At 36.4% G+C, this 14,560-nt stretch overlaps 2 protein-coding genes across 2 annotated transcripts; both read right to left on the bottom strand.

Annotated features, from left to right (window-relative positions):
• Window positions 1–661: 661 nt before the first annotated feature.
• LOC131659049 (uncharacterized) lies at window positions 662–3,971 on the bottom strand. The gene is made up of 6 exons (XM_058928291.1): window positions 3,425–3,971; window positions 2,981–3,313; window positions 2,243–2,869; window positions 1,688–2,107; window positions 1,001–1,521; window positions 662–934 (listed from the first exon to the last, which is right to left on the bottom strand). The coding sequence occupies exons 1-6, from the start codon at window positions 3,969–3,971 to the stop codon at window positions 662–664; spliced, it is 2,721 nt and encodes a 906-aa protein (XP_058784274.1).
• A 3,924-nt stretch (window positions 3,972–7,895) lies between these two features.
• Window positions 7,896–9,434, bottom strand: LOC131656730 (hydroxycinnamoyl-CoA:piscidic acid hydroxycinnamoyltransferase-like). Its single transcript, XM_058926360.1, has one exon. The coding sequence runs from the start codon at window positions 9,315–9,317 to the stop codon at window positions 7,971–7,973; it is 1,347 nt and encodes a 448-aa protein (XP_058782343.1). The 5' UTR covers window positions 9,318–9,434; the 3' UTR covers window positions 7,896–7,970.
• Window positions 9,435–14,560: the final 5,126 nt, after the last annotated feature.

Below are 14,560 nucleotides of genomic sequence, written 5' to 3' on the forward strand. Positions count from 1 at the left end.
TATTCGTATGTGAGTTGTGTCTTAAAACCTCTCCATCTCTCTCCCGCATATTTAATCCATTCCTTCTTCAACGGATCCATGATTTTATCATCCTTGTCTTTAACACACCAATTTGGAATAGTGAAATGAGCCTACACATACAGTATATGGCATATGTTGTTAGTATATATGTGATTATAAAATATAATAAAGTGTTCAATTTAAAATACCTGAACATCAACCCATATGGCGTCTTTTATCACATTATCTATGTCTTTCCACTCATCTATCAAAATACAACATCTCTGCCGAGCAAGAGATGCTATGTAACTCTTAAAATTTGCAGCATTTTTACCAACACCAATACATTCATAGGTTCTTCGATCAAACTCGACCTTTATCTTTTCACCCGTTTGATGAACTTTGTCAATATGTGTCATCAAAGTTGGACCTCTAACTCTTTTTTATTAGGATTACCAGATGAAGAGGACTTGTCGGTTGAATCAGCCATGTATCTGTTTAAACAACATAAAAATAATTAGAAATCAAATTAAACACAAGATAAAAATAATTAGACATAAAATTAAGCACAAGATAAAAACGATTAGACATAAAATTAGGCACCAAATAAAAACAATTAGAAATCAAAGAAATGTCGAATTAACTTATAAAAAACACCTTACTAGTTCTCCCATATCCCTTCTTCATGATCTATGCGAATAGCATGCACATCATCCTCTACATTTTCTTCAATGAAGGTAGGCACATTTGTTGAGAAAGGAGGAGTTTCAGAAATATCAAGATTCGCATCTTGATTTTCATCACTATCATGCACCTTTCCTTGTAGAACAACTGACCACCTTTTATTAGAAGGATCTGTGACATATAAAACTTGTTTTGCTTGAGATGCCATGATGAAAGGTTCGTCTGCATAAGCTAACTTGCTAAGATCAACCTGTGTAACTCCAAATTCATCAATTCTTACACCACTATTGATATCAACCCATTATCATTTAAATACAGGAACTTTAAACACAACATAATCAACTTCCCAAATCTCTTCAATCACCCCAAAGTAGGGTGTAGATGCCATAACCGGGTTTTTATCTTTTGCACTAGAGAAGTGCATGGACTCGGCCAAAATCATAACCCCACTATTTTGGGTGGTACTACGGTCATCCTTTGACTTTCTATAAAAGGAAGTTTTATTAATATCATATTCACTCCAAGTTATTATGTTACATTTAGGCTCATAGGACAACCACTTAATTGTTTTTGAAGCACTATCATCACCAGCAATTTTTTCTTTAAACCACTCAGAGAAACTCTTATTATGCTCTTTTAACAACCCTTTTTTATTCATCTTGGGGTACTTTTTCTTTATGATGCTTTTGTGAGCAGATAAGTAAGGTTGAACTTCATCCGTGTTATTTAATATATACAAATGCGCTTGAACAACCACATCAATACTTAAGCTCTTGATCTTTAAACCTTGTGTACCCACACCCTCACCTCTTCCATCATTACGAGACTTAGGAACCCCTACAACATTCACTTCCGACAAATAGTTAGAACAAAACTCAATTGCTTCTTCTGCAATGTACCTCTCAATAATCGATGCTTCTGGATGGTGTGGGTTTTTGGTATATCCTTTTAGGATCTTCATGTATCGCTCTGTTGGATACATCCACCGTAAAAAAAATTGGACCACATAATCTAATCTCCCTTACTAGATGAACAATCAAGTGAACCATAATGTCAAAAAATGGAGGAAAAAACATCTCTAATTGGCACAAGATAACTGCAGCCTCATTTTCCAAATCTTCTAACTTTAATGGATCAATGGCTTTGCAATAAATTGCATTTAAAAACAAGCACAACCTAGTTATAGTCTTCCTAACATTGTTAGGCAATATCCCACGAATAGCTACTGGTAGTAGTTGTTGCATTAAGACATGACAGTCATGAGATTTTAAGCCAACTAATTTGAGATCTTTAACCGATACAAGCCTCTTGACATTTGATGAGTAACCATGCGGTACTTTGATACTTTCTAAACACTCACAAAAACTTGTTTTCTCTTTTTTCGACAAAGTGTAGCATGCTGGAGGCAAATACGTCTTGTTACCTACATAATGTTATCATCAAGAATTTCAACAATTAAAGTTATGAACATGCTATTTTAATATCAAAAGGTAAGGATAGCTTAATTTGAACAATTAGTTGGTACCTATATATTATGGAGTTAGCTCTTCTCGTATACCCATCACGCCCAAATCTAGACGAGCATTAATACCATCCTTTGTCTTGCCTTGAATGTTGTGAAGTGTTCCAATTACACTATCACATATATTTTTTTCCACGTGCATCACATCAATACAATGTCTTACCTCAAGACTAGACCAATATGGAAGATCGAAGAAAACCGACCTCTTTTTCCATATATTTTTCACAATAGGCCGCTTTTGGTACTTTCCAAAGACAATAGTAATGCCCTGTTGTCGTTGATAAACTTCCTCTCCAGTTAAAGGCTTTGGAGCAACACCATGCTCTTGTTCCCCATTGAAAGCATTCCGCAATCTACGATATGGATGATAACGATTTAGATATTTTCGATGCCCGAGATAAACAGTCTTCTTTCCTTTTTCAAGCTGATTGTAACATGTGTCTTTTTCACATATAGGACACGCTTTATGCCCTTTAACTTTATACCCAGACAAATTACCATATGCCGGAAAATCGTTGATGGTGCAAAATAACATGGCACGCATATTGAACTGTTCACCAGAATGCGCATCAAAAACATCCACCCCTTCCTCCCACAACACTTTTAAATCATCGATCAGTGGACTTAGATAAACAACTATGTCATTTCCTGGTTGTTTTGGGCCTGAAATCATCATCGATAACATCATATATTTACGCTTCATGCACAGCCTAGGAGATAGGTTGTAAATCATCAGAAGAACAGGCCCAAAAGTATGGTTAGTATTTAGATTACCAAACGGATTTATTCCATCAGTAGAAAGTCCAAGTTTAAGGTTTCCCGAATCTTTGCTAAAATTTGGAAACAAATAATCTATTTTCTTCCATTGCAAAGAATCAGCTACGTGGTGGATTTGTCCATCACATTTTCTTTCTTCTGCATGCCATCTAAGATTCTTTGCGTCGTTTGCATTAGAGAATAATCTCTTGAACCTTGAAATTATCGGTAGGTACCATACCACTTTCGCGGGAGGACCCTTTTTGACCTCCTCATCATCAGTAGATTCACCATGTCTCTTTTTGTAGCGTGACGCCTTGCACTTCGGACAATGGTTATAGTTTACATATTCTTTTCTGTATAATATGCAATCATTAGGGCATGCATGTATCTTTTCATACTCCAAACCCATCAGACACAATATTTTCTTCGCCTAATAATAACGACTTGGCAGTACGTTACCTTCTGGAAGCATTTGTGTCAACAATTCAAGCAATTCGGTAAAACTTTTGTCAGTCCACCTGTTAATTGCCTTCAGATTAAACAATTTTAACATGACTGACAAACGAGTAAAATTTGTGCATCCCGGGTACAAAGGTGTATCCTTGTCATTGCATAAACTATCATACGCATGTGCCCTCTTAAACGAATCTTGTCCAATATCATGCATCATGTCTTCCAAACGATCATCCATTTCTACACTAACATTATCTCTTTGGGACACGTTTGACTTTGCTACTACTTCACCGTGCCATATCCATTGTGTATAACTTTGACAAATCCCTTCACAAATTAGATGATTCATGATTTCTTTCTTACTAACTTTTGGTTCTTGATTTGCACAGCGAACACATGGACAGAGAATAAGCGTAGGAAGACTTTCCTCCGCATTACTTTTAGGAGGAGGAAGATCTTTTTTAGCATTACTTTCAGCAAACTGTAGAAATTTCATCACTCCATGTTCGTACTCAGCACTTAATCGATTAGCTCTCATCCAATTACGATCCATACCTATGATTCGAAATTAATGCATACAAAATTAAATCATTATTGTTAGACGCTGGCCTGAGGATCTAGAGGGGGGTGAATAGATCTCACAGAGTTTTTCGGAATTATTTCCAACTAAAGCGAAAGCGATTCTGAATCGACTTGCATCTATTCCGGACCGTTATTGCAAGGGTCGTATATGTGACAAAACCACAAGATAATTGAGATTAACGATGAAGTGATATGTTATCGAATCAATACGTTTCACAGCTGAAAATCAATTAACTTCTAAATTGACAAACTTTGATTTGCAATGCAGTAATAATGGAATAAGCAAAAAGACAAACACTTGCTGGTAATGTTCAAATTGATGATGATTCAAGATGTGGTGAATTGTGATGTTTATGCAGAACCTTAATTCACAATTTTAACACTTGAATCGTTAATCAATTTTGCAATTATGACCAAATATGAACAGAACGTAAATGAAGAGATAAAAGCGACAAGAACACGATATTTGTTCAGGCAGTTCGTCGATCGTCCTCGCTACGACTACGTCTGCCCCCAATTCCAAATTGAAATTGGGAAATCTTCCATTAATGTTGAAAGTAGTATATACAAAGAAGAAAACATAGCGATAAACAATAAACCGAATTTGTCGATCCTTTGAATCTTCTTCCCCCTTAATCTTGAGTCAGATCAAGGTGATCCAAGAGCTTCACTTGATCCCTTTTCTGCAGTGTCTTGAATTGCCTTGAACCCTTGTTCTTCAATCTTCACACTCAGATGGATCCTCGATGAAACCTCTTGATAAAAACCCCCAAGAAACACCTATCTTGGAGGACAAAACCCTCGGATTTTATTCACCAAAAACCCCACAAATCTTCACCCACTAGGAATCTTCAATTCCGTTCCATGGACGTTATCGAACTCGATCACTAACCCTCAACGCAAGAATGATTATGTGTAATTGTGTTGGAGATGACGAAGAACGGAGATGAGAAGCCTTTGTGTATCTTTCAGTAGTTGGTGTTGTATTCAATACTTGAACCTTGGACAATATATATGAGTTGCTGGTACGTTGGAGCAGAGTGAACACATGATTTGGGAAGTTTTTAGCAGATAGGTCGACCTACCTTGGTGCTTAGGTCGACCTAACAGAGGTAAGAATGAGTCAGAATGAATTTGTTGCCAGTTGAGTAGACCCATTTCTAGGTTAGGTCGACCTAGAATCAGTTAATTCAACTTTTTGAAGAATTCTTCAGATTAGGTCGACCTGTGGATGTGAGTGGGTCGACCTAACAGTGATATGACAAAAACTCTTCAGTTTAGGTCGACCTGGGAGTGTGGTTAGGTCGACCTACTTGTGGTATTTATGAAATTTTCTTGTTTTCTTAGTTTTGAGTCGACCTAGATATATTGCAGGTCGACCTGATTTGTCTTGAATAGCCAACCTAGCATTTCCTTGAGTTCTTTTGCTTAAGCCTTGTTGTTTGTTTGCTTGTGGAGTTTGCCATGAATCAAAAACTTTTTTGTGAATGTGACCTTGTATTTACAATTATAACGCCTACATATGACTATATAATATCAAGGGTCTTGTGTTCAAGCTTTGTGAACCAAGAGACTATTTAAGTCTTAAGATAATATGTTTAGGTGAAAGTAATTTAAACTAGAAGGTTTGAAAATATCACGATACTACATTATATCTAAACAAAATTATACATAATGTATGTCATTTTATTTTTAAGTTTTTGAAACACATAATGTATATAAAAAACGATAACAGATTTCAGACATATACTATAATATAATAGATTCTTCAACATTACCTTATCTTTATCTTATCCACATTTACATGTTACTAATTCTATTTTGTTACTATACAATAATTTAGTTAGGTTTGTACACCATTTATGATAATTAAATCGTATGTGAAAGAGTGCTCGATTTGGCATTGATATTATAGAATGACAGAAGAAAAAACAAGTAAAGAATGGGCAGAGCTGGGTGGGTTGTATGGTTTGTTTGATCATACTACATTGTTTAGTGTTTGTTTACAGCTGTAACAAAGCTGTAATGGTACGGTAATAATATAAATGTACTAGAAATGTATCAATTCAGTTTTGGATTCTAATGACTTTGTAGCGAATACTGTGTTATGTATGGTTATGGTTATGGTTATGGGTCCATCCTAACATCACATCAAATGAAAAGTGCCAGCCAGACTCAAACAGAGCAACTTGAATTGAGTTTGTATGTATTAATATGAAAGAAAGAGTATAAGACATGGCCATGTTGAAAACATGTAATTTAATAAAAGTTGTCGTGGTGTGAGTTAATAGTGTACTACATGTTTGTTAATGACAAGACATGGCGAGAAATGTGACCACCCACCATGTACTACATGTTTTTAGTTTTTATGGTGTGGTATCATATGTTTAGTTTTTAGTTTTTGTCTGTTTCTGCAAAAGTGAGAATTTGATTTTGACTGAATTGATTTTCATTAAAAATTAGTTGTGTGTTAATTAATTTATAGATGATTGCATTAACATTAAATTAATTCCTCTTATTTTTATGCTGCACATGAATTAGATTCTTCATTTGTGAATCATACTCTCTCTTCTACTAATGAGTTATCCATCACAGAGTTAGTTGCAAGATGAAATATGCAGGCAAGGTATTATTTTCCAAATTGAAATAGATATGTTATTAGATTGTTAGTAACTGATCAATGTTTCTCATGAAGAAAAGCATACCAATTCTTTTCAAAGACACTATAGCATGACTCGTGTTGCCAAATTCTTTGCTCCTAATTCTGATGGTATTTCACTAGCACCCTTGATTTCGTTGAATATTGATAACATCCTCCTTGCTAGTTGGTTAGTCATTACTCCTTCTACTTACATATATCTCATATATTCATTCATATAGACTAAAACCAGATTTGATTAATCACATTAGTATTATTATTAGGTCTCAACTTAAAGATGCAATTCCGTTAGGAGGTATTCCATTCAATAAGGCTCATGGCACACATCTACTTGACAATCATTTTTAAGTGTCTAATTGTGAGTTGGGGAGATATTGCAAGGATATGTGCCTTGGCCCTAAAACATTTCTTTTAAATATTATATTAATTAATTTCTACTTAAATTAAATTAAAAAATTCTATGTCAGCAACTTTAATCCTATTAAAGCAAAGTTAAATGACATGTTTGTGCCAACTCAGCTTTTTTGGAAGGGATTTTGTGAAAAGAGTCAAAGTTGCAGACTTTAATTAACATAAAAGACCAACTTGTAGGGAAAAAAACATAAAAAATAACTAATTATAATTAAATAACTTAAACGACCGTAGAAGTAATTTAACCAAATTTTAAATATTAATTTGAATATTGTTAGAAAAGTTTTGCAAAGGTATTTAGTCACTCAATCCATGCTATATAAGTAGTTAATCCAAAACAAATCTCCAATTAACTTTGTTTGATATGAATAGAATAAAAAATTATTTCAATTTATACTCAAAATTATAAATATTATTAATTCAATCCAACAATTAAAGTTATTCTAATTTAGAGTCAAAATTGCAAATGTAGTTAATTCAGTTAAACAATCAATTATATCAATTCATAGACAAAATTTCAAATGTGGATTAATTCAAGTAAACAATTAGTTATTTCAAATAACAGTTAAAATTGTGGTTACCATAATTTTGAATGAGAGTTGAAATAACCAATTACAGTGAATTAACCATTTTTCTTATTTTTGTTCTTACTTTTCATACGAGAGAATAGGTGTTAATTGGGGGATGAAAAAAATAGAGATTAATATAATAATATCGAGGAATAATATATTGAAAAAGTAAATCAAGCAGTACAATAAGAATTACAAATCATGAATAGGAAAATTCATACAACTCACAAGCAAAATCAATAGTGAAACATTAAAATAAAAATAAACAAACTTGACTTCAAACATAATAGAAATGCAAACAACATATAAGTAAATTATATGATAAAAAATTTCAAATATCACCATAGAAGAACTTCTTGAAAAGCTCCAAATGTGCAATCTGAAAATGCAAACAAACAAGAACAGATCCATCTCCATCAGGACTGAGAAGAATGAATGCCCTATCATGCGGATACACACGAGCTATTCCAAAGTAAGCAGGCTTTCCCCATCCAAAATCAGCTTCATAAACAGGCATACTCATCCAACTAGTTAAATGAAAATTAGGGTTCCCAAAATATGGAAAATTATTACCTTCAGCACCTAAAAACAAAGCCCTTGCATCATCCAAATGTTCAAATCCCCTAATAATATCAAATTGTGACCTTATAAATTCATCTGTTACACTCTCAATAGCTTCCCTTAACATTTGTGAAACATAACCTAATGGCTTTGATGTGATTTCTCCAACATACCCTTTTGCTGCTGTTTGTGTCAAAGCATTCCCAAAATAGTTTTTAGGAAGAGGTGGGATTATTCTTGTTCTAACATCAGCAACAAATCTAACAACACTTTCTTGATTTTCTCCAAGCTCACGTGCCTTAGATGCACATCTCCATATATGTGCACCAATTGCTTCATATTTACTAAAACCCCTAGACCCTTTTTTCTTCATATCATATTCATTAGCTTTTTTCTTTAACTCTTCAACTTGTTCCGGTGAAAGTCTCAATAATGTTCCTGAAGTTTTCTTCTTTTTTTCTTCACTTGCGTCTGTTCTTCCTAGAATGAGTGGAAGAGGCTTCAACTCCATGTGTTCAAAACGAGGTGCCAATGGAGTGTGTGTAAACTTGAGTAATGTTCTATCCAAAAAGGGCAACTCATCAGCCTCAAGTGTTTCTCCTCTAGCTATTTTGGCCCATGAGTTGATGAATCTGATAGCTCCAAGTCCATCTGATAAAGGATGGAAAAAAATAACACCAATTGCAAAGCCTTCATTGTTTTTGAACCTTGTGAGCTGCACAGCAAATAATGGAATATCTCCAATGGGTTGATTATCATCGATTAATGGAACAAGCTCTCTGGTGGAGTCCGAAGGTGAGAAATCACCATAATCATGAATAGTGTTATCGGTTTGAGCTTCAAGCAAAATAGCACCTTTTGCATTGAGATTCAATTCTAATCTAGCACCTTCCGTGTAACACAGTCTACCAGCCACAGGATAGTAGTGAACAAGAACTTTGGAGAGAGAGTTTTTCAAGGTTTCTATGGCATTTTCTTGGCATTGTTTTGATTTGTAAATGTAAATGGTGGGTAAGTATCGAACACGTACAACTTGATCAATTTCAGCGAGCCATAAACGACCATGTGGAGTTGGTTCGTTTGGTATCACAGTGTAAGAAGCTGTAATGGTTACCATTTTGTTTTGATTCTTAATAAGTAAGAAGTTGCAAAGCTTTATGATGAATATGGCAATATCACTACGTATATTTATATACAGATTTGATAGGTTGACAATAATATTTGACACTACACTCTATAGTTCACTACGTATATTCGAATAGGTAAATGCAATAATTCTTATCAACTGTATGCAACAAACAACTATAACTCAGCTGTACTGCTTGAATTTGGTTCACATACTTGTTTGGATAACAGCCACTAGATTTCCAATTATTGATGTCATTATTGCATTGTCCAGTTTCCCACGTTTTTTTTTTTAAGCAAGTTGTATTGAAAGGGAGAACTAAGGGTTCTCCAACCCGATTACACGAGGAAACGGGAAAGCCCGACAAGAAAAAGAAAAAATACACACCAATTACATTACGAGAGAAAAAGTAAAGGACCCTTAATAAACTCGTAAAAGGAGTAATTGGGATAAGTAATTTTTCCAAAAAAAGACCATCTCCAAACTAACATCTTTATATTCCAAACGGTGTTGTTGACACTCCAATTATCCTTCCGAAAACAAACTCTGTTCCTTAGAAGCCAAAGTGTCCATGTAGTTGCTAGCCACACGACACCCGTTTTCCTATCCTTGACATAATTTTGACGGAAGTCTATCATGAAATAATCTCCAACCAAAAGCTTTAATTTTAAACGGCACTTCCATTTTCCATATCATTCCAAAACCTTCATCAAACTTGTTAGGGGGACCATGAGGCAAACACATATTCTCATAGTAAGCATAACATGAAGCTACCGAAAACCCCAAACCCGAATTGTCTTTCCAAACCACTTGATCCTTACTTTCCTCCCACCCATCAAAAGATTCTACCCGGTTCTTCAAAAGAGAAAAATTGGCCGCCCATTCGGATTTTCAAGGAGAGAATCGGGAATCCCGAATCGGCCCCATTTCCACTCCCCTTCCTCCCACCCGCCCATACCCGCTACCGAAACATTCTTTAAAAGAGACTCCTTGAATAATTCCGAAAATTCCACTTTTAAAGGTATATCTCCTTCCAACCAAATAGAATCCCAAAAGGTAGAATTGTAGCCATTATGAATGAAAACTCTACTACAATTGACTATCGGGTCAAAGGGAGATGAAGAACCTACCTTTAAATTATCCTTCCACCAAAACGACGCGGAGTAAGGGATTTTACTATCTCTTTCACCACAACACATTTTTAAAGATAAATCACCATACTGAGCTTTCAAAATGTTTAGCCATAAAGCATTATGACCTTGAAGAATTCTCCACCTCCATTTATTAAGAAGTGCCAAATTGAACACCGCAATATTTTTCACACCCAACCCCCCTTTCTCAAAAGGCATGTTGACAACCTCCCACTTAATCCAATGAATCCTCCTCTTTATATCTGCACCCCCTCCCCATAAAAACCTACTTTGAATACTCTTTATTTTTCCACTACTACCCTCGGCATTTTGTAAAAAGACATAGTGAAAATAGTTAAAGAACTAAGAACGGACTTCAAAAGGGTGATTCTTCCTCCCAAATTTAAAAAGCGGTTTGTCCATCCTTCCAAACGGTTCTTCAACTTAATCACAAGAGGATCCCAAGTAGATTCCTTTCTAGGATTGAAACCTATAGGAATCCCAAGAAAATAAAAGCTACTTGCTTCCATTTTGCAAGGAAGAAAGTGAGAAGCTGCTTCCAAGAAATAAGAATTAGCATTAATACCAATCAACTTACTTTTATGGTAATTGATCCCAAGGCCTGACACAATTTCAAAAGCTCTAAGCACGGCCTTTATCGCCCAAACATGCTTCCAATTACCCTCCCCCACCAATAAGGTGTCATCCACAAATTGAAGAATGTCCACCGAGCACTCTCCTTTAATTTTGAAACTTTGGTAATCCCCCACTTCACTAGATTGTCTTATGAGACCCGTAAGACCTTCCGTCACCAACACAAAAAGAAAAGGCGAAAGTGGATCCCCTTTCCTCAAACCTCTATGAACCCCAAACTCCTTTGTTGGACTTCCGTTCACAAGCACCGACATATGACTATTAAACACTAGTAACTCCATCCACTTTAACCATCTATCACCGAATCCCATCCTTTTGAGCATATACCTAAAGAAGTTCCAAGACACTTTGTCGTACGCTTTCTCGAAATCCACTTTAGAGAGAAAGCTATTCTTTCCTTCCTTCCTAGCATAATCCACCACTTCATTTGCTACAAGCACACCATCCAATAATTTCCGACCGGGAACAAAATCACTTTGGCTCGGAGAAATTAAAGAATTAAGAACTCCTTTTAGCCTACCCGCCAAAAGCTTTGCTACGACTTTGTACATACACCCCACCAAGCAAATTGGCCTATAATCATCCAAGGATAAAGGATTATTGGATTTCGGAATTAACGTAAGAAATGATGAAGTCACCGACTTGGCAATAGCACTTCCATCGAAGAAATAATGGAAGAAATTGAAGAAATCATCTTTTATAATAGCCCAACAATTTTTGATAAAAAGAAATGAGTACCCATCCGGCCTAGGGCTTTTCCCTCCACCACAATCCCACACTGCTTTCATAATTTCCTCTTCAAGAAAAGGCTTCTCAAGCTCCATCATCTCCCCCTACTAGTACTTTTAAACGAAATGCCTTCCAACAACGGCCTATTCTCATCCGATTCAAATAATTTGTTCCCAAAATAATTAAAAACCGCTTCTTTAACTTCCTCCACTCCTTCCCCCAACTTGCCCGAGTGAAGAATCGGACCTAAATGGTTTAATCTTCTTCTTTGTTTCATGACCTTGTGAAAAAACCCGCTATTAGAATCTCCTTCTTTCATCCAAGACAATCTAGATTTTTGAAGAAGCATGTTTTCTTTAATGCTCAAATTCCTCCAAAAACTACTACAAGCATCCTTCCTCACAACAAGAGCATCGTGGAAAGAAAAAGAAGAATTAGATACCATTGCCAATCTCTCATCCGCCATATTCAACTCTCTAACGTCCTCCTCAATATCTAGGTCAATCTCCCCAAACACCTCCTTATTCCACTTCTTTAGTTTATCTTTTAAAAGCCTAAGCTTTTCTTTCAAAACGAAATCCCCTCTTCCTTCAACCTTCAAACTTTTCCATTCTTTCTCCATAAAAGGAATGAAAGACTTGAAAGAAAACCACTCGTTGTTGAATCTAAACGGTTTTTTAAGCCCCCGACCTCCTTTTTCCTTCAACTCCAAAGCCCCTTTATTATTCACAACAGTATCTCGGTTAACTTGAAAGATTTTCCTCCCTCTCTTACTAAATCTCACCCCGTTATTTTTTCCTGCCGATGTACCTCCACCCTTTTTACCTGCACCTTCCATATCATTTAACCTCTTCCATCTAACTATTTTCACACCACCTCCTGCTACTAAGTTAGCCAAAGAACACCCAACCTCCGACCAATTCGAATCTGAACCATTGTTGCTGCCCCCAAGACTTTTCCGCCAGAATATAACCCCTCTCCTACATTAACCTCTCTGTTTTTACTTCCTCCCAAACCAGAATTTCCCCTCACACACAAAACAGCTTTGTCAAACCTTCCTTCGCCGACAACACTGTCTGCAACAGTAGTAGAATTTCCTGTGCTCCCATCCATGTCAGCCCCTGAACACCCCGCCCTGATAATACCCGCGCTTCCGATAACGTCAAACCTACCCTGAACAGTTCTATTAACATCTGCAGCCGCAGAAGGAACAGTAAACTATTATATCCTATCATCAGACACAACAGTCCTAAAATCATCTTCCCCCACCAAGCTATTAACGCTACCTAGTTCTACAGAGTCAAAAGAAGTAGTAGAAGAAGGAGGAGATTTAGGCGTACCTGCTCCATTACGAATCTGTCCAAGAGCATTCTCCCTCACTGTAAGATTGAAGGTTCTGTCGTCTACCCGAACATTCACTGATTTTGGAGTTTTGAATGTTTATGGAACTTTCACCATTAATCTCGCCACGTCGAAAGCTTCTCCCCTAGCCGTACTTTCGTCAATGCAGATAAAAGATCCCCACAAACCAGCCAGTTCAACAAAAAACTCCGAACACCACACATGAGCCGGAATCCCATATATGCTGAGCCAAACGTCCCGCGCGTCGTCTACTATCCCTTCTTCCCATTTATTAATATCTCCGAACCACGATTTCCACCGTGTTTCCTCCTCTCCAATAAAACCCTCAATGGATCCCTCCTCTAATTCTTCCAGTAAGCACAAATTTCCCCCTAATGGTGTTACCTTGATAGCATATATTCCCTCCATCTCCATATACGTTTGAATTTTGTAAGCTGAGTCTGGAATTAAAACAGAACCCACAAAAGCCTTAAGCATCCTCTTCTTGCGTTCAACATTAGATTTGAAGCAAAACTGAACTCCCTCCTTTGTGACCCCAGTGTTAACAATCACTGAGTTATTCGCCACCACATTAGCAATGCTTCTGCCGTTTCTCTTCGCTTGCGTCCACCCCTTATCTTCCCCAAATCTCCTGTTCAAATTTCAATTCAACCCTTCAGCCCTCCCCTGCGAAGCGCCCCCACCTGAATTCCTACCTTCCTGAACCCTGTAGAAACGAGGAAGATTCACGTGAATCTTCTTCCCCGACACGATGATATTGTCCAAACGAATAGCAAGCCTTCTACCGTCTTCCACTTCCACGAATCGCGCAAAGCCAAACCGTTTTCTGAATTTATTCCTCCATGGTGCGATTGATACTTCGACGACACTGCCATTGCAACCAAATAACTCGAACAAATCATTTGCTGAAGATGACTCGGGGAACTCAGACACGTAGAAAGAAGTCACCTCCTTGCTCTGTCTTGGTTGATTACGATTTCTTCCCCCAAATGGAAAAGAATCCCACCGCTGATACACTCTCTTGGCCTCTTTTTTGTACGAAACACGCTTCCAACCATCCCTCTCCGCTTCCAATTGATGAACGCTCATGGGAGAATCCCCTGAACCCTAACCCCCTTTTAGAGAGAGGTCAGAGAAAAACTTTCTAGAGAGATATGAAACATCTATAATTTATAATTAATTATGTCTATTAACGACTACATTGATAACCCACGTTACTTATGTCTATAATTTATAATTAATTAAAATTGTTTTATGAAACTTTTCTCATAAAAAATACAAAATATCTCAATTCAACTAATTATGTCTTAATTTTTGTTTGATTTTTTATTTTTCTTCTTACATATTAAAAGGGAGAGA

Source organism: Vicia villosa, linkage group LG3 (assembly GCF_029867415.1).
Source record: "Vicia villosa cultivar HV-30 ecotype Madison, WI linkage group LG3, Vvil1.0, whole genome shotgun sequence".
Classification (NCBI taxonomy): domain Eukaryota; kingdom Viridiplantae; phylum Streptophyta; class Magnoliopsida; order Fabales; family Fabaceae; genus Vicia; species Vicia villosa.